We start from the raw sequence: 20971 nt of genomic DNA, 5'->3' as shown, positions 1-20971 counted from the left end.
GAAATGAGGAAATAACCACTAATGTGATTGCAAAAGTAAAATTTTAAACACTGATGAGAAGCTATAAATTTGTCAAAATGTGTATAAATTAAAATTTTAATCTTAATACTATAGTATAAATATGTCCACAACAACACAACAAATTTTAATACTAAGAAAAGAAAAATAAGAAATTAGAAATAGTTACCTAACTTCGGAGGGAAGACCTGCTACAATTAAAAAGTAATGAAGAAAACAGAATAAAGTCAAGTTCTGAAGACATAAAATATAAAGCAATGAGAGTTTCATGATAATAAGGGCAGTGAAGTATCACTGAGGTCACCAAATCTCTTTTGGAAAATAATCTCACCATGTGTAGAAAGTACATAAATGTTCATACTCTCAGAACCAGTAATTCCATTTCTGAATTTAATACTAAGAAAATAGTTCTGAACAGTGAAATCTGAGATATTAATTCGTGTTTTGTTTACAAAGCAATAGGTAAATTCTTTGCCTCAATTCTCAGCCTTTGAAGTCCCTAGCCTCCAGGTCTTTTGTGTTATTTTAGAACCAGCAATTAGAAGACAACCCCTTCAACTGGGTTCTGTTTGAGAAAGCACAGCCCAAAGAGAGACACCAGAAGCAAGGGTGGTGAAAGCACTGAGAAGGAGTTTGAGGAGGTAGAGCTGGGAGGGAAAGAAGGGGATAGGAGGATTCACCAGACCATCATCAGTACCCTTATACTGACTGGGGCTTCCCTGGTGGCTCAGAGGTTAAAGCGTCTGCCTCTAATGCGGGAGACCTGGGTTCGATCCCTGGGTTGGGAAGATCCCCTGGAGAAGGAAATGGCAACCCACTCCAGCACCCTTGCCTAGGGAATCCCATGGACAGAGGAGCCTGGTAGGCTACAGTCCACAGGGTCACAAAGAGTGGTATGACTGAGCGACTTCACTTTCACTATACTGACTGGGAGGTGAGCTGGTAAGGAGAGAAAATGATGGTAACTTTGCCTCAGAAAATTCTAGAGAAGATCCTATTACCCAACAGTCCCCTGTAACTTGGCCTTCAAAAGAACCTTCCAGGCTTAATATAAAGGAGCATGTCATTCAAGTGTTGTACTAACTTAGGATCAAAATGTCAGTTCTGAAACTGACATCACAAAAGCATATGCAGCAGTACTAAGAAGCAAAAGCAATTATACCCGTGAACAGGATGGTCACACACACACACCCATGACCCCAGCAGAACATAAGTTCCAGGAGGGCAGGATTTTTCCTCTATTTGCCAACTAAGTACCTGGCACATAAGAATTTATCAGTAGATATTTGTTGAATAAATATAAAACCCACCTTGGGCAGGGAGAAACAAAAGGAAAGTATTCCAAAATGATACATCAGCATTACTTTTTTAGTGATGGAATTTCGGCAGGGTTATTTTAGTTTCAATTTTTCCCTATCCTCTAAGATGTCTTTGAGCATACACAACTTGTATAATGGAAAAAACAATTAGGAAGCAGTGCACTTTGAATGCATTAAAAATTTCCTGTACTTTAAAAACTTCTCTGTAGAGCTCTACAGTAGCTTGGGAGTAGACTTTGCTAAAACTTTAAATATGATCCACCCCCCAGAATTCTGGAAATAAAAGCAAAAATAAACAAATGGGATCTAATTAAAATTAAAAGCTTCTGCACAACAAAGGAAAATATAAGCAAGGTGAAAAGACAGCCTTCTGAATGGGAGAAAATAATAGCAAATGAAGCAACTGACAAACAACTAATCTCAAAAATATACAAGCAACTTATGCAGCTCAATTCCAGAAAAATAAATGACCCAATCAAAAAATGGGCCAAAGAACTAAATAGACACATCTCCAAAGAAGACATACGGATGGCTAACAAACACATGAAAAGATGCTCAACATCACTGATTATCAGAGAAATGCAAATCAAAACCACAATGAGGTACCACTTCACACCAGTCAGAATGGCTGCGATCCAAAAATCTGCAAGCAATAAATGCTGGAGAGGGTGTGGAGAAAAGGGAACCCTCCTACACTGTTGGTGGGAATGCAAACTAGTACAGCCACTATGGAGAACAGTGTGGAGATTCCTTAAAAAATTGCAAATAGAACTCCCTTATGACCCAGCAATCCCACTGCTGGGCATACACACCGAGGAAACCAGAATTGAAAGAGACACATGTACCCCAATGTTCATCGCAGCACTGTTTATAATAGCCAGGACATGGAAACAACCTAGATGTCCATCAGCAGATGAATGGATAAGAAAGCTGTGGTACATATACACAATGGAGTATTACTCAGCCGTTAAAAAGAATTCATTTGAATCAGTTCTGATGAGATGGACGAAACTGGAGCCGCTTATACAGAGTGAAGTAAGCCAGAAAGAAAAACACCAATACAGTATACTAACACATATATACGGAATTTAGAAAGATGGCAATGACGACCCTGGATGCAAGACAGGAAAAAGACGCAGCTGTCTATAACGGACTTTTGGACTCAGAGGGAGAGGGAGAGGGTGGGATGATATGGGAGAATGGCATTCTATCATGTATACTATCATGTAAGAATTGAATCGCTAGTCTATGTCTGACGCAGGATACAGCATGCTTGGGGCTGGTGCATGGGGATGACCCACAGAGATGTTATGGGGAGGGAGGTGGGAGGGGGGTTCATGTTTGGGAACACATGTAAGAATTAAAGATTTTAAAATTAAAAAAAAAAAATAATAATAATAAAAAAAAAATAAAAAAAAATAAAAAAAAAAAACTTTAAATAAAGGAAGCAGATTTATCTGAAGTAGGTAGGAATTTAAAAAAAAAAAAAAAGCACACTAAGGCTTTTTCCCCTGTAATTTAGTCAATGTACAAAACTAAACTTCCTCAAAGAACTTTCAATGTACTGTTATTAAAGCCCCTAATACTCAACTTTTACAAACTTCTCAACCATAGTAACTGTTCTAGAAGCAAATGCCTGATTTAAAATAATACTCTGACCATGCCCAAAATCATAACAGGCTGTGAATGAACTCTCTGCTAATCTCTTGACAAAGGCTGAAGGTGAAAAACTAATCAGCTTTGCAATGTATCAACCGTGACTTTTAAACTTCTGTTCAGAGTGATCAAATCCATCAATGATCGGTTTCCGAGATTTAGCTGTCACTAAATGTAGGTATTTGTGAGCCAAACATCCTAACTGATTTTCTCTTATTGAGAATTAAGAAAAATTAATACATACTCAAGTAGAATTCAAGTGTTTTACATACTAACGTACGATTAAAATATGAGTTCCAAAACTCATGCCATTACTGCAGGTACAGTGGTTAAAAAGTATCAAAAACAATTGTAACAGTGCACAAATAATATTTTTATCTAAATATTTAGTAGTTTTTAATCTAAAATTTCAAATTTTTAACATAAGAAATGCTCTTTTCTATATAAATCAGGAAAATTATGTGACCTTAACAGTATATTAACAGCGACATTAACACACACACCAATTATGACTATGAACAGAATTTGCTGGTTGATCTAAAAACCTCAAATGTTTAAGGAAAACGTTTCTGCTATGCAATGAAACTAGCAAACTGTAGGACCATATAATATGATCACCGCTATAAAAACAAAAATCAAACACACAGAAATTAGACTGTTAGAAATCCTAACAATGCTTATCAGTAGATGAAGTGACACATTCCAGGTAATTTATATTTCCTCTTTGCCCTCTAATTTACGATTTTTATGAGAATGTATTACTTTTATAAAACTTTCTTGTAAGCCTTTTTTTGTCTGTGATTTAAGGAAGGTTGTAAAATCTATGGTGGAAATCAATGAAGCTTATAATTCAGATAACTGAGTCAAAATCAAATTAACAGGTAGCTCTAAAAAGTGACTTCCAAAACGTCCTTATACAAAAAGGAAAACTGGTTTTCATGGTCATTAAACTACCATACAGAGTTTGAAAAGCTTTGTCTTGCTATCTCAAATATTTTACAACTTTATTAAAGCAAGTAGCTACATCTTCACTAATCTTTCCAACCTTCTTTACTGTATGGGAACAGTTAGTCAAAACATTAAGTATTTTGGAGAAACTTAATGCAAATAAGTTGTTGAACCATAAATAATGTCTCTTTTTATAAGCAAAAGATACCAATAAATCAATGCAACCTATTTATCAATATCATTAAACCAGGAATATGGACACTAAATTAGCCAACAACTTTAAGAAACCACAGTGGCTATCAATTATCAAAGAATATAAATAAAGCAGCAAGTTTACACATTCAATATACATCCAAACACGTGTTTTATTTGAAATAAAATATTTACAGAAAATATTTCAAGGTATTTGCTGAAAAACTGACTTCTAACATTCTCCTTGCAACAACTAAATAAAGTACTCAGAGTAAGATCACAAGAAATATTTCTGATATAGACATGTTGGTAAATAACAAAAGACAAGATAAAACTTTAATGAACTAAGATGCCAATTTTCATAATAATCAGATACTAAAAGCACCACAAGCCAAAAAGAAAAGACATTAAAACCCCAAATTTCTGTGTTTAGCAAGAGCAAAAGAATTATGCTTTGCAAAGGGTGCTAATGAAAGAAACCACAAAAAGGAAGGTGCTAAGATATTTTTTAAAAAAGGAAGCAGTAAACTTAATTTACTGCAGCATCAGCTCTCTTACAACATTTTAACAGAACAGTCTAGGTCAGTGGTAGCCAAGAGAAATATAATGTGAACTATGCTGCAATTTTTCAATTTTAAATTTTCATGTAGCCATATTTTAAAAAGAAAAAAGTAATATTTCCTCAGTATACCCAAACATTATCATTTTAATATGTAATCACTTTTTAAAATTGGAATATTTTAACTTTAAAAAAAATATAAAGTCTTCAAAATCCAATGAGTCTTTTTTTATATACAGCCACCAGGGAAGCTCTTTTTTATACTCAGAATATATTAATTTGGATGCTAAATTTTCATCAGAAAAAGATTGAAAAAAACACTAAATATTAAGTTGGTGCAAACGTAATCACCATTTTTTGCACTGTTGAAATTTGCCACTTGATATTGGAATACATTCTTAAATAAATGTGGTTATGTTATACATTATTTTAATGCACATTTCTCTCTCTCTTTTTTTTGCTACAGACTTTTAACTTGCCATTTATTTTAGACTATGGAAATGATGTTAAACAAAAAGCGATTCGAGCAATTTTCTTACTCAAGTTCAAAACAGGCCATAAAGCAGCAGAGACAACTCACATCAAGAACACATTTGGCCCAGGAACTGCTAACAAAGGTGCGGTACAGTGGTGGTTTAAGAAGCTTTGCAAAGGAAACTAGAGTATTGAAGATGAGAAGCACAGTGGCTGGCCATGGGAAGTTGACAATGACCAATTAAGAGCTGTCATTGAAGCTGATCCTCTTACAAGAGCAGATGCCCAAGAACTCAACCCATTCTATGGTCATTCGGCATTTGAAGCAAATTGGAAAGATGAAAAAGCTTGGTAAGTGGGTGCCTCCTGAGCTGACCAGAAAATGAAGTCAGCATTCTGAAGTGTCATCTTCTCTTATTCTACACAACAATGAACCATTTCTCGATTGGACTGTGACACGTGACAAAAAGTGGATTGTATACGACAATCGATGATGACCAGCTCAGTGGCTGGACGAAGAAGCTCCAACCACTTCCCAAAGCCAAATGTGCACCAAAAAAAGGTCGTGGTCACTGTTTGGTGGTCTGCTGCCCAACTGATCCACTACAGCTTTCTGATTCCTGGTGAAACCACAACATCCGAGACATATGCTCAGGAAATGAATGAGATGCACCAAAAACTGCAACACCTACAGCCAACACTGGTCAACAGAAAAGGCCCAATTCTTCTCCACACCACCACCAACCACACAGGGCACAACCAACACTTCAAAAGTTGAATCACCTGGGCTACCATCCACCATATTAACCTGACCTCTTGCTAACCAACTACCACTTCTTCAAACATCTCAACAACTTTCTTCAGGGAAAACGCTTCCACAACCAGCAGGAGGCAAAAAATGCTTTCCAAGAATTAGCTGAATCCTGAAGCCTGGATTTTTACACTACAGTTTAGTTCAGTCACTCAGTCGTGTCCGACTCTTTGTGACCCCATGAACCGCAGCACGCCAGGCCTCCCTGTCCACCACCGACTCCTGGAGTTTACCCAAACTCATGTCCATTGAGTCGGTGATGCCATCCAACCGTCTCATCCTCTGTCATCCCCTTCTCCTCCTGCCCTCAATCTTTCCCAGCATCAGGGTCTTTTCCAATGAGTCAGCTCTTCGCATCAGGTGGCCAAAGTATTGGAGTTTCAGCTTCAACATCAGTCCTCCCAATGATCTCCTTGCAGACCAAGGGACTCTCAAGAGTCTTCTCCAACACCACAGTTCAAAAGTATCACTTTTTGGTGCTCAGCTTTCTTTATAGTCCAACTCTCGCATCCATACATGACTACTGGAAAAACCATAGCCTTGGCTAGATGGACCTTTGCTGGCAAAGTAATGTCTCTGCTTTTGAATATGCTGTCTAGGTTGGTCATAACTTTCCTTCCAAGGAGTAAGCATCTTTTAACTTCATGGCTGCAATCACCATCTGCAGTGATTTTGGAGCCCCCAAAATTAAAGTCTGCCACTGTTTCCCCATCTATTTGCCATGAAGTGATGGGACCAGACGCCATGATCTTAGTTTTCTATATGTTGAGCTTTAAGCCAACTTTTTCACTCTCCTCTTTCACTTTCATCAAGAGGCTCTTTAGTTCTTCTTCGCTTTCTGCCATAAGGGTGGTGTCATCCGCATATCTGAGATTATTGATATTTCTCCCTGCAATCTTGAGTCCAGCTTATGTTTCCTCCAGCCCAGCGTTTCTCATGATGTACTCTGCAGAGAAGTTAAATAAGCAGGGTGACAATATACAGCCGTGACGTATTCCTTTTCCTATTTGGAACCAGTCTGTTGTTCCATGTCCAGTTCTAACTGTTGCTTCCTGACCTGCATACAGGTTTCTCAAGAGGCAAGTCAGGTGGTCTGGTATTCCTATCTCTTTCAGAATTTTCCAGTTTCGTGTGATCCACACAGTCAAAGGCTTTGGCATAGTCAATAAAACAGAAATAGGTGTTTTTCTGGAACTCTCTCGCTTTTTTGATGATCCAGTGGATGTTGGCAATTTGATCTCTGATTCCTCTGCCTTTTCTAAAACCAGCTTGAACCTCTGCAAGTTCACAGTTCATGTATTGCTGACGCCTGGCTTGGAACATTACTTTATTAGAGTGTGAGATGAATGCAATTGTGCAGTAGTTTGAGCATTCTTTGGCATTGCCTTTCTTTGGGATTGGAATGAAAACTGACCTTTTCCAGTCCTGTGGCCACTGCTGAGTTTTCCAAATTTGCTGGCATATTGACTGCAGCACTTTCACAGCATCATCTTTTAGGCTTTGAAATAGCTCAAATGGAATTCCATCACCTCCACTAGCTTTGTAGTGATGCTTCCTAAGGCCCACTTGAGTTCACATTCCAGGATGTCTGGCTCTAGGTGAGTGATCACACCATCGTGATTATCTAGGTCATGAAGATCTTTTTTATATAGTTCTTCTGTGTATTCTTGCCACCTCTTCTTACTATCTTCTGCTTCTATTAGGTTCATACCATTTCTGTCCTTTATTGAGCCCATCTTTGCATGAAATGTTCCCTTGGTATCTCTGATTTTCTTGAAGAGATCTCTAGTCTTTCCCATTGTATTATTTTCCTCCGTTTCTTTGCATTGATCGCTGGGGAAGGCTTTCTTATCTCTCCTTACTATTCTCTGGAACTCTGCATTCAAATGGGTATCTTTCCTCTTCTCCTTTGCTTTTCACTTCTTTTCACAGCTATTTGTAAGGCCCCCTCAGACAGCCATTTCGTTTTTTTGCATTTCTTTTTCCTGGGGATGGTCTTGATCCCTGTCTCCTGTACAACGTCACGAACCTCCGTCCATAGTTCATCAGGCACTCTATCAGATCTAGTCCCTTAGATCTATTTCTCACTTCCATTGTATAATCATAAGGGATTTGATTTAGGTCATACCTGAATGGTCTAGTGGTTTCCCCCACTTTCTTCAATTTAAGTCTGAATTTGGCAATAAGGAGTTCATGATCTGAGCCACAGTCAGCTCCTGGTCTTGTTTTGTTTTTATGCTACAGGAATAAACTTCTCACTGGCAAAAACGTGCTAATTGCAATGGTTCCTATTTAGATTAATAAAGATGTGTTTGAGCCCAGTTATAATGATTTAAAATTCATGTCTGAAACTGCAATGACTTTTGCACCAACCTAATAGGAATTAATGTAATTAATTCCTAGTAGAAATTAAATACAGACATTATCTGTATTTATAGGAAATGATTATGAATGTGGGTGAAGGAAAAATTCTCCTGGATTACTGCAATATTCTTCTAAATTACAAAGCAAATTCATAGCAATTTATGTCACCTGTTTTACTGTAGGCTTTAAAAAACAAAAAAAGCAGTACCATATCCCCAAAAGCAGCAGCAGAGAGAATATAGAAGGACAGAAAGTGAATTAATTTTCAAATAGCCTTGCTGGAGTGAGAAGGGTGCCTAAGGGACCTCAACCCAGAGGAGCTAAGAGACTGGCTATCTTGAACTCTTTTATTCTCAACCCTCTGACACCAACTGTACAGTGTTTTTCACACCACCAACAAATGTTTTAGCTCTTTGGTCACCAAATGGGTGTCCTACTGATTCAATTCATTTCTGACACTAACCAACCACCTGGAGTCAGCAGGGACCCCCGCAAATGCTAAGTCGCACAACACTGCCTTCACTTCAGACACTAGCTCCAAGTTCCAGGTTGTCACCTACACTTCTGACCAACCAATAAATCCAGGGTTTCCATGACCGCTTTTCTCAGGTTTGAGAACTTGCCAGAGTGGAACCACCAAACAGAAGAGATACACAGGGCAAGGTATTGCCTCTGAGGAGGGTCATACAGCTTCCATGCCCTCCTTCTACATTGTACCACCCTCCTGGCACCAGGAAGTGGTTGTGAACCCAGAAGCTCTCTAAACTCTGTTAATCAGGGGGTTTTGTGGAGGTTTTACTACTTAGGCATGGTTGAGTAAATCACTGGCCATTGATGAGTAGCTCAATCTCCAGCTCCTCTCCTCCTCCACTCCCAGAAGTTGGGGGTGGGAGAAGGACTGAAAGCTCCAACCCTCTAATCATGGCATGGTCTTCCTGGTGACCAGCACCTACCCTGAAGCTATCTCTGAGCCAGTCAGTCAAGAGTCACCTCATTAGAACAAAAGATACTCCCATCCTTCTGGAACTTTCAAGGCTTTTAGGAGCTCCATTAGGAATCAGGAACATAGACCACATGCGTATTTCTAGATTATGCCAATTCATACATACATTTAGGATAACAAGAAGCAAGTTTGTCACTCTCAGAAGTAGGGTGTGTATATAAATGGAAAAGGGGAAAGCTAGAAAGAACTCTAGAACTGGAGGTATGAAAGTGAACTCATGGCTTTCAACAGACAGACAGATCTTACCAACACTACAGGGGTTTCCCCAGGTGGCTCAGTGGTAAAGAACCCACCTACCAAGCAAGAGATTTGGGTTCAATCCCTGGGTCGAAAAGATCCCCTAGAGAAGGAAATGGCAATCCACTCCAGTATTCTTGACTACGAGTTGGACATGACTGCACGGCTAAGGACATACCAGCACTGTAACCATCAACCTGTCTCTATTAGGTGGAAATGTGATACACAGTGCCACTAAAAATAATATCCCTTCTCAAAGATTTAAGTCTAAAACAGACGTTCAAGGGACTTCTCTAGTGATGCAGTGCTTAAGACTCCACACCTCCACTGCAAAGGCTGTGGGTTTGATACGAGGTTAGAAAACTAGAATCCAGCATATCACAGGGAGCCACCAAAAAATTAAAAATAAACAAAAGTAATAAAAAATAAACAGATGCTCTATATCATAACAATGTAAGTAATATCTAAAAACTTGGGATACACCAAGAAGTTAATAAACACACCATTCTCCCTCCTTATAGCATCTACAAACGTAAACTGGTTAAACAGCTACTGAAATGGAGATTTACTTCATGAACTGAAAGTATAAAAGGTGTAAGTTGCTCAATAACAAATTGTAATTGCTAAACAGAACAAAAAAATTCAATTCCACTATAACTCAAACTTCTTCCTAGTCTAACTGAAATATTTTGCAGTGGAAAAAAACAAGGACTCAGATGCCATGTGATCTTAAACATGTTATTAAACCTGCGTTTGTTTCCTCAAATATAAAATGTTTAAAAATCTGCGTTGTACTGTTCCTCTGAGAATTACAAATAATATACTATGGGCAAAAAGACTATCCTTGTCACCAAAAAAAATCCTATTAGGTAAGAATTAGTAATTATTAATACTTTGTCAGATTAATTTAATTAGCAAAGAACACTTCTTCAAAAAGACAAGGGCTTAAAGAAGTTATTTAGGCTTTTTGTTGTAGATATGTCCGTTTCAACCACATTCTAGAAATAGTGTAATAATTAAAAATCCTTCTTGTAATAGTTTCATGTGAAATCTGCTTCAAGTGACACACAAAGACAGTCATTTCAGAGATGCCCCATAATAAAGTCTGTATCACCAGATGAACACGCAAATGCAGCATTAATGCCAGAGACTAACTATGGAGAGAAACAAGCTGTTTTAAGAATCAGTACATCACGCCCAACAATTGAGTATTATAGAAACTAGTCGACAAACAACATATGAAGTATGAAAAACTATTTTGGATTGACTTAACTATCCATGAAGAATAACCAAAACCAAAACAGTAACTGGCTTAGAACAGACTCTTATCTGAGGCAGAGAAAGCAGACAAATTATTATATTTCAATGTTTTAACTTTTAAAGACCTTTCCTTCCTCATCTATCCATGTTCTCCAAGATCATACCTTCTACTTACCCAATCTTTCTTGCCCCATATTTGTTCAAACTTGTCTAAAGAAATGGCCTACTCTTATCGTCTCTACTTCTTAACCTCCTTTGTGTATGCATGCTCAGTCACTTCATTCATGCCCAACTCTTTGCAACCCTACCAGGTTCCTCTGGGATTTTCCCAGGCAAGAATACTGGAGTAGGTTGCCATGCCCTTCTTCCTCAGCCACTCTTTAAACTCACTGCAAATCTTCCACTTTTCTGAAACTGTAAGATCACCAAATATCTAGAGCGAATATGACATAACATTAGTTATTGTTAATTCTGCATGAGTATGTGAATTTGTGGTAATATCCTTTGTATATCTTTTCCAAAAAAGGAAATACTATTTTATTATTAATAGAATACAGCTTTTTAAATGTATAACTTCAATTATAAAAGCATCACACTGTATATTCTTTGTGCTGTGAATTGTATCTCAATAAAACTATTTTGCTTTTTAAAGCACAACTTAACCCACAATTTTTTCTGCCATGATAGAAATGTTCTATATGTGCCATCCAATATGGTAGCCACACATGGCTTTGATCACTTGAAATATGGCCAGTAAAACTGAAGAATTAATTAAGTTTAAAGTTTTTGTTTCATTTTAATTAGTTTAAATTTAATATTGAGGCTGAAACTTCAATGCTTTGGCAACCTGATGCAAAGAGCTGACTCATTTGAAAAGACCGTGATGCTGGGAAAGATTGAGGGCAGGAGGAGAAGGGGACGACATCACCAACTCAGTGGATATGAGTTTGGGTAAACCCTGGGAGTTGGTGATGGACAGGGAGGCCCGGCATGCTGCGGTTCATGGGGTCAAAAAGAGTCGGACACAACTGAGTGACTGAACTGAAATTTAAATAGCCACATAAGGCTTTATGGATAAAGAACTTTATTGGACATAATCAGAGACTTAAGAGATACTTATGTGCGCACCCCCTTATGCAACCTCCCCTCTCATTTAGGTACCATTCAGAATATTGTGAATGACTTAATAGCCAAAATCAGTAAACAATTTCAACAGCCTATACATATCTCCACACTTTTTTTCCTACATTTCCTAACATCCACTCTCCACAACTGCTACTATGCTAACTGGACTTCTCTGCTATATTCCTTCCTGGAAATTTTCTTCTCTCTGTTCTGCTCTCCTGCTGTTTTGTTTAGTCTCCCTGGGCTCCTTTTTCCTTTGCCCACCCTTTAATTATTGCTACTCTGCCCTAGGCTCATTATTCTTCCCTGTCTTTTCCTCTGTTTCTCTTCATATATATCCTTTCCTTAGATAACTGCATTTACTTCCATTATTTCAGCTATGACTAATACAGCCAGCCTCTATTTCTACCTCAGACCCATTCTTTTGAGCTTCAGGAATGTATCCAGTGGCCTGGTTGAACTTCCTCCTGGAGGTATCACAAGCACCTCACACTCATCATGTAACTGAATGCATCTCCACAGCCCTTCCCCTCAAAGGCCAACCCTCCATTCTTTCCTATTCCCTCCCTCAGTTGACAGTACCATTTTCTATTCCCATCCTCTCGCCTGTGCTTCATTTTTCCTCCAAATTCCACCTCATCAATAAACCCTGCTCATTTTCTCTACTAAATATTTAAACTGCACTCCTCTATTGTCTTAGTTCCGGCCCTAGAAATCTCACACTCAAACATAAAACTAAACTCTACATATTCGTACTCCTTAAATAATTCTCCACAATTAATTTTATGCAAATCTACTTCTCTGCTTCAAATTCTCTCCACTGCCTACAGCTGAGTATTTGTGTGGGAAGGGTATGTGGACAGTTCAAAGAGCATGTAAATACAATAATGTCTACCAACCTCTTTAGCCTATTAAAGAGATGTTATGTTGCATTTCCTAAGTCTACCACAACCCAGGATGAGTGACCAATCCAAGCAGAGAGAAAATCCACAGAGATGAATACAGTCACCCCTCAAGGTCCTCAGGGGGCTGGTTCCAGGGACGCTCCCCAGCCTCCACCCATGGATAACAAAATCCATGGATCCACAAGTCCCATCTATAAAATAGTGCATTACTTGCATTTAATCTATATATATATTCCGTATACTTTAAATCATCTCAGAGCACTTATAATACCTAACACAATGTAAATGCTATATAAATAGTTGTAAACACAATGCAATACACACAGCTGCTACAAGTACAGAAAACTCAACTTTTGCTTTTTGGAGCTTTCTGGTATTTCTCTCTTCCAGTATATTTTCCATCTACAATTAGCTGAATCTGTGAATGCAGAACCCGCAGATATGGAGGGTGACTGCACATCATGGTGTCTGGCTCAAAACCATTAGCCATGAAGAGAATCCTATCATTACCTCAAACAACATGTTTACTTCTATTAACTAATGGAGACAATGTGCACAACAGTAATGCTGTGCTTCACCACTTCATTTCACTTCTCACTGTTTGGTTTATATATTAGTGCTAGATTAACTCAACACCATTCACCAGGTACACAATGACCAAAAACACAGATCATCTGGTTCTAAGAAACTGCAACCTAGCAGCTCAAAAGGCATCTACAAAAACAGCGGGCTTTCTTAACTAACCTGAATACGATTATACCAAGCAGATTTCCAAATATTTTCTTAAATTAGTCTTAAAATCTTAATTTCTTAATATTTCTTAAATTTCAGGGAAAACTATATTTGCTTGTGATGACAAAGCTTATCTGGCGATTCTTTTCTAAAAACCATTAAGCACATTAACTTAGCACAGCACATTTAATATGTCAATCTTACAATGCCAAGACTCAAGTCAGAACATCAAAAACTAAATTCTTTATGAAAGCCCACTCGAAAAGCTAAATTAATACAAATTAAGGTAGAGATAGTCTACAATAAAGTCAACTACAAAACTAAGCAAATACTAAAGTTTCTTCTCTCCTGAAGAACATATCAATAACCAATCTTTTTAGAGCCACACACAAAATTAAGCCTGCCAGTTGTCAAAGGCATAATCCTCTTCCAAACAAAAACACTCTTAAGAAAAAGCTTCTGGCAATTTCTTTTCAGTCCAAAAGCTGCTCGTCAGTCCAAAAGCTGTCTTAAGATTTAATAAAACCCTTAAACTCAACTTAAGATTTAATAAAACCCTTAAACTCAACTTAAGATTTAATAAAACCCTTAAACTGAACAAAATGCTCCTAAAACCCAACTAACTACGAAGTTTAAAATAATTAATCTGTAACAAGTGATAATTATGGATTAAAATGCATTTTTCTTTGAAGTATCATACTTTACATTTTCCAAACTACCTTCACATAGTATTTCAGTTGCTCCTCAGCAATTCTGTGAAGTCAATAAGACATGTTACTAATAAATCAGTCTTACAGAGTTACGTTCCTTACTCAGGGTCAGATAATTGGGCAACACAGAATCCAAATTATCTGCCTCAGAGCTGGTTTCTGCTACATGTGTTGTATTATACCAGAGTGAAATCTCAAAATACAAGATTAGAGAATCTGCTGTGGACCAATGAAAGGCAGGGAATATGGATGAAAAAAACCTGATATCTACAATTATTTCTGACTTAATAACAGAAAAAATTTAATACTTACCAAAGTCGATGGAGGATCTACTTATGTCTTCAAAGAGCTCAAAGACTAATGGAATAGACAAAGAATGTAAATGATTTTTAATCAATGTGAAGAAAGAATGATCCCAAGAGCAGAGATCTCAGCAAATTCTAGAAACTAGTCATTCAGAAAGACTGCCATTTGGGAGCAACAAGTTATGAAATTAACAAGAGGAAGTTAGGCAGAGGACAGGTAAAGCTAAAGGATGTGAAAACACTGATGACGCCATGTTCAATTCCAACATTTCTCCTGTAAGAATGGTAGCAACAGTATGGAGTTTTGCTGTACTTTATTCAAGTATAAATGTAAACAAATCAAGATTTTCATCAGTACCCTCAAAAAGGTAGCCTAAAAAAAAGATGCTGCATCCTCACAGATAATATATATGTGCCACGCTCGGTCAAAGTTTTTTATATATACTAATTCATTTAATCATCACAACAACTCTGTAAAATAGGCACTCATTACATTTCACTTTACAGGTAAGGAACTAACACAGAAGTTTACCCAAGGTTACACAATCATTAGCTGAGCCAGGATTTGAATGGAAAGTCAGGCATTTTAGTTCTTAATCACTGTGCTATACTGCAGAAAAAAACTGCCTTTTCCAAATCCAAGTGCAGGTCATGCTAAGTCTCACCTAATCCTGCACACTTGATTTTTAATACAGGACCAAAAAAAAATACAAAATGAGAACAATAAGTAAATATACAGAACTGGCATAGCAAAACCTGGTAACCAATTATTGTGAATTTTTCACAGTATATGAACATTTTCAGAAACTACAATTTGAACATAACCATTCTTGCCGCTTTTACAGCTTTATCTAAAATACTAACTTATCAGGAAACACAAATAACACACTTGATTTCTGAAATCAAGCTGATTTCTGAAAATGAGAGTCCAGTTTTAGTTGAATGTTTCCACAGGGATTAACCAAGATGACTTTAAATGACCAGGATCTTGCACTAGAATCTGAATGTCAAGAAATGAACTCAGTCACCAAGCAACAATAGATTCCTAGTTTGTTTTACACAAAAACAATCTCTCTTTGCAAGTTCTTACACTACAAACAATTGTGATACTAAAGGTCTGAAAAAAGTTAAGAAAAATGGAAACCATTTAAGCCCCTAAGACAAAGACCTATATTAAAAAAAAAAAAAATCAACCTAAATATAATTCTTTCTCCTGTACAAAGGTTACTTCTTAAAACAATAAATCTACATATATTTTAAATTAACTCTTACCTAGCCAAAATTATCCTGTCTTTAATTATTATTCTGTCCTGTTGAGAAGGGACAAAGGATTACTTCAAACAAGTCACCAATCATTCTTTAATTTGCACAGCAGCTACCCTTGAGCTACCTGAATTTTGCCCATACTCCAACAAATCAGTGGCTCTGAGAATTTAAAAGCAAAAAGACTCAGAAGACTATTCTCTGAAATTTAGTTTCTGAGACTAAAAGTTAGTAGTACAGAGTCCTAAAAACCAACGAATGTGGCACAAATTTAAAAAGGTAAGAAAAATCCTCACTATTCAAAATGGGAATAACAGTTCAATTAGTTAAGAACAAAGAATAAGTTATGGTTTCTTAATTACAGAACCACAACAAATTTCTACACCATCAAAAAACTTTTCATAAAACATTGGTATCATATACTCATGATGAGACCTGAGCCTTAACTTGCTTAAAAGCCAGAAAAAAGTACACACTAAGTATTTTGGAGTTTCATCAAAATTTATGATTTGACTTATCCTTTCAGGCAGATCTGGAAACAATCTTATCAATATATTGAGTGAACTCTGTATTTAGAAGCAGCATGGGCAGAAAAGTGCTTAAAGTAAATGAATCATTCTTGAATCGCAGTGTATAATTATGTTTTATTAGAGCAACTAAGCTATGTTTCTTTAAAACAAAAACAAACTCTCCCTAAAAAAAGCAATGTAAATTCTGTAAAGTCCAGCAGTAACAACATTTTCTGATCAAGCCAAAAGAGAAGTAAAACTAAGGTACATCACCTGCCTAGTAAAACCAGGTAAGGAAATATGCATCTTAAAAGATGTCAGTTATCACTTAAGATCCTGTAGTAGCAAAGTGAAGTGAAGTGAAGTCACTCAGTCGTGTCCGACTCTTTGCCACCCCATGGACTGCAGCCTACCAGGCTCCTCTGTCCATGGGATTTTCCAGACAATAGTACTGGAGTGGATTGCCATTTCCTTCTCCAGGGGATCTTCCTGACCCAGGGATCGAACCTGGGTCTCCTGCATTGTAGACAGACGCTTTACCACCTGAGCCACCAGGGAAGTACTACCCACATATTAAGAGTCAGTATTTGATTTAACCGATAACCATGCATATTGTGACTCTAAAAATAGGCCTGATGGAAACAAATTTGACTTGCATACCACACCCACCCATCCTTCATCCCCCAAAGCCTATCTATTTCTCCATTTGAAGTGATAAAATCACTACCCATATCCTAAGTCTGGAATCTGCCAGGGTTACAAGATCAGATTTCTCCAAAAATCTGACAGTAACTTCCACATCAAAAACAGAACTGCTTCATTTGAGACTGACTAATTAACCATCTACTAGACTACAAATGCTTTAACATTTCTCAAATTATTAGATCCTAGTCAGTTAATTTTATTCCTTAACCCAAGCAAGTCATTCACAAGTAAGTTATTCTGTAACTTCAGGTTCTTCATTTATCAAATAAGAAGCTGGGCAGAATAGCCTAAGATTTCTTCCAGTTTTAATACATGACATTTTTAACTCAGCAACTTAACACAATATTTCTCCAGTCTTCCTAAAGAAAAATTTGTAGTAAGTATACATTTAGTGAAAAAAGTTTATTTTTTCTCCAATGACTTAGTAATCCTTTGGCTTGTCCTTTAACTTAGATTCAAAGACAGTAACTCAAACACTAACCTACTGAGTAGGCTGTTAGGCAAGTGTTTTGGCCAAAACATCATAAATACTGTCCAACTACTGCTATAAAGGATCTTGGGACTAAAATAATCACATTTTAAAAACAAAAATGGAAAACTGTAGAAGTAGGATCATATAAGGAAGGTTCCAAAGCAGGGTACCATTCAATGCATTTTCATTTGGTTCTCCAGCCAAATTCCAAACTAGCATAAAAATAATATGGCAATGTTATATACATAGAGAGAAGATATTCTTTTGTTTAACCATGACCATGCCTAGAGAACAAAAATCAAAAATTCATGAGTTCTAGGAAAAAAATGAGAAGCTTAGACAAAATTATTGTGACATTAGACAAATTGAGGTTTTCCCCCCCCCCACTGTATCATTAGTTTCAAGATAATAAACTATCTGAAGATTCCAGGTGACAAAAAAAAAAACATACATTCTGAGAAGTCTTAAAAGTTAAAAATTGAAACTAACAAAATTAATCCATAAAGTGCTCAACACTTATTTTGGTCTAGTCTTGAGAGTAAGGTAACAAATTGAGGGGGAAAAATTATTAAAAAGCACCTATTCAAATATGAAACTATAAAAGAACACAATCCAGGGTCAGTAGCAATAAGCACCTTAGTTAGGTATTAAAAAAGTAACAGGTGTTTGTTTGCTTGTAACTAATACTCTGCCTGTAAACCAAAACAAATCAGACCTAAGTTTCTGAGTAAGAATGACCAAGGAATAAAGTTATAATTTGACAATTAAAAAAAAGGTCCACCACCTTCCCCACTCTAAAACACTACAAAATTGAGTAGTTTTTATTTCATAATGCCTTTAGAAGTTCTGTATCACTAACTATAAAATTTAAGAAATTACATTCCTAAAAAACTTGTCAGTTTTTTAAGTTTACTTCCTTCCACATGTTAATTTTCCTTCACACTTGATACGACCTTGGTCATTTGGAAGGTGACATTCAAAAGGTTAAATGTTAACGTATTGGTTCACGGATAATAGATAAATTCCTAGATCACTCAGGTACTTTCATATCCTATTTCAGCTTGGTTCATTTCCTTTGCCAGAAGAATATGGATACTGGCATTTTTCACGTATAATGTCAGTGGTTTTTTCATTCAGTTCAACTCTGCTTCTTCCAATAACTTATGTGAACACACACAGGTGAAGACAACTTCAGTCAAGCTGCTACAGATCAAGCAACAAGTAGCTCAAACCCCGTTATATCCTTGTCAACCAGGATGACACACCATTATTTACACCATGAAAATCTCCTAGAGGTTAAAAATGAAGCCTTTGTCACTCATTTGTACCCTTGAGAAAGTTTAGCTTAAAAATCTTTTACAAGATTAAAACAATGATAACGACATTACAACCCTCAAAGCACACATACTGTATTACCCACAGAACAGCGAGTGGGCTAAAGACACACTAGTTTTTAGTAACAACGTCTGCTCACGGTTATCAAAAACTTGCTTAAACATCATTAGGTGGAACGATATCAAATACCCAACTGTAACTTTCTAGTCTCAAACTATCCAGTGAAGGAAACTTTTTTAGTTTATTAGATGCCGGTGCGACCACCAACTAAGATACGTCGAAAACAAGGTCATTTGTGAACAAGGTCGTCCTTAATTTAAAAAAGACAGCCTGTTCTCAGGAATGGAAATACGCATCTAACACACCAGCCGCTCATCATTGCAGATCTCTGAGGAACACAAGGCAAGAGGTCTGTACTTTCCGAACTCAAAAACTTCCCCGCTCATTTCGTTTCCTGCCAGACACTAAAACAATGACGAGGAGGCAATGCGCTGGTATCCGGATGACTTTCACCACTCCTTCCCTAGGAGCGAATCTCTGGCTACAAATACTAACACCTCGCCTGTGCCAACACCCCAAATCCTGGTGACTCTTTCGAAAGTTGGCCTCCCCCCATTCGCAGCGAACAGTTAAGAGGAAGACACATAAAGGGAAAATTCGGCCAAGTGGCCGAGCCAAATGTGGGACCCACAGCACTGTAAGAGAAAGAAGGTGGGGTATACCTGCAGCTCACACCAGGCGACCTCCACGGTGGTCTCGGTGTCCAGACCCTTGTAGACCGTCTTAAAGGAGCCCCTGCCGATCTCGATGTCAAACTTGAGAAAGCGGCCGTCGTTGGACATGCCCACGGCCTTGGTCTCCAGCTCCTCGATGTCATCCTGCTGCTGGCTCCGTTCCTCCTGGGGCTCCTTGGCGCTGCCGCCGCCGCTGCCACTTCTCGACGACGGAGGCTCCTCTCGGCTCCCCGCGGGGCCGGGCTGGACAGCCTGGCGGTCTCTGCCCGCGCTGCCCGGGGCCGAAGAGGTGGCCGGGCCCGCGGCGACCGGCTCCTCAAGGGGAGCGGCGGCGGCGGCGGGCGGCTGCTGGGCCACCTGGGCGGCAGCGGCGGGGGTCAGGGTCTCCTCGCGCGAGGGTTCCGGGGGACTCCGCTGCGGGACCACGGCAGCCGCGCCGGGCTGAGGCAGCGGCAGAGGGAGGCCGGGCAGCTCCAGCGCCGTAGCGTTGGAGTCGCAGATGACGCTGCGGCGGAAGAAGCGGTGCTCCGTGGTGGTGGTCGCGGCCGCCCCCCGGCTGTCCTTGTCCATGGTATGGCGGCGACGCCGGTACTCCTCCGTCCGGCCGGCTGCGGCATCGGCCGCTGCGGCGCCCAGTTTCTCCCCCACCGAGGAGTCCGAGCTAGAGCCATTCTTGGGGGCAGGCGCCGGCGGCGAGAGGAACAGCGAGCCCGGCGCGCTGCTCTGCTGGTCGGCGGCGCCGCCAGACATTGTGGGAACGGGAGCGAGAGCGAGGCGGGCGGCTCGAGTTCGCGGAAAAAGGGGGCCGGCCCGGGGCGGCGGGACGACGGCCCCTCACTCGGCACTGACTCGGCGGCCCGAGCGGGAGGCGGGCCCGCGGGCCGGGCTGCGGCGGCCGCTGCGGCTCTCGAGGCGCGCTTGTCGGGGGCGGCGGCGGGGCGGAGGCACGGGGGCTGGCGCCTCACGGCCCGCACCCATCGTGCGGCGAGCGGCGGACGGGCGGGCTGGAGCGCCGGGGGCGCGCGGTCATGGGGGCGGCGCGGCGGCCCGCACCGAGTCAAGGAGGCGGCGGCTGGCTCTCCACCGCTGCGGCCCGGGGCGGGCTGGACCCCCGAGCGGCTGCCGCTCGGCGCGGAGGCGGGCGAGGCCGCGCTGGGGCTCGCGGCCAGGCGGGCGGCCGCTCCTCCTCCCCGCCCTGCTGGACGGCCTCAGAGGCCGCCCATTGCCCGACGCGAGGAGCCGAAGCGCAACACGGAGGAGCGGCCCCCGGCCCCGGGCCTCACCGCCCGCCCCGGGCCGGGCGGACCCCTTCCTCTCCGGGCCGGGGCCGGGGGC

General features: G+C 39.7%; 1 protein-coding gene and 1 non-coding gene across 9 annotated transcripts in view; both read right to left on the bottom strand.

Annotated features, from left to right (window-relative positions):
- WNK1 (WNK lysine deficient protein kinase 1) overlaps positions 1-20496 on the bottom strand; it is a 126119-nt gene extending 105623 nt beyond the window's left edge. For 7 of the 8 annotated variants that reach the window (XM_052639859.1, XM_052639863.1, XM_052639860.1 and 4 more), the window contains exon 1: positions 19625-20495. In XM_052639859.1, the coding sequence (XP_052495819.1) occupies positions 19625-20386 (762 nt within the window). In that variant the 5' untranslated portion in view covers positions 20387-20495. Of the gene's footprint in view, positions 1-19624 lie in introns of all 8 variants that reach the window. The other variant, XM_052639866.1, reaches the window with a different exon arrangement.
- On the bottom strand, positions 16876-16948 carry TRNAC-ACA (transfer RNA cysteine (anticodon ACA)). The gene has a single exon. It is a non-coding gene; the product is annotated as a tRNA-Cys (tRNA).
- Positions 20497-20971: the final 475 nt, after the last annotated feature.

The sequence above is a fragment of the Budorcas taxicolor genome, chromosome 5 (genome assembly GCF_023091745.1).
Source record: "Budorcas taxicolor isolate Tak-1 chromosome 5, Takin1.1, whole genome shotgun sequence".
Classification (NCBI taxonomy): Eukaryota; Metazoa; Chordata; class Mammalia; order Artiodactyla; family Bovidae; genus Budorcas; species Budorcas taxicolor.
The sequence above is the reverse complement of the archived record's forward strand: the minus strand, read 5'-3'. Positions and strand labels throughout refer to the sequence as shown.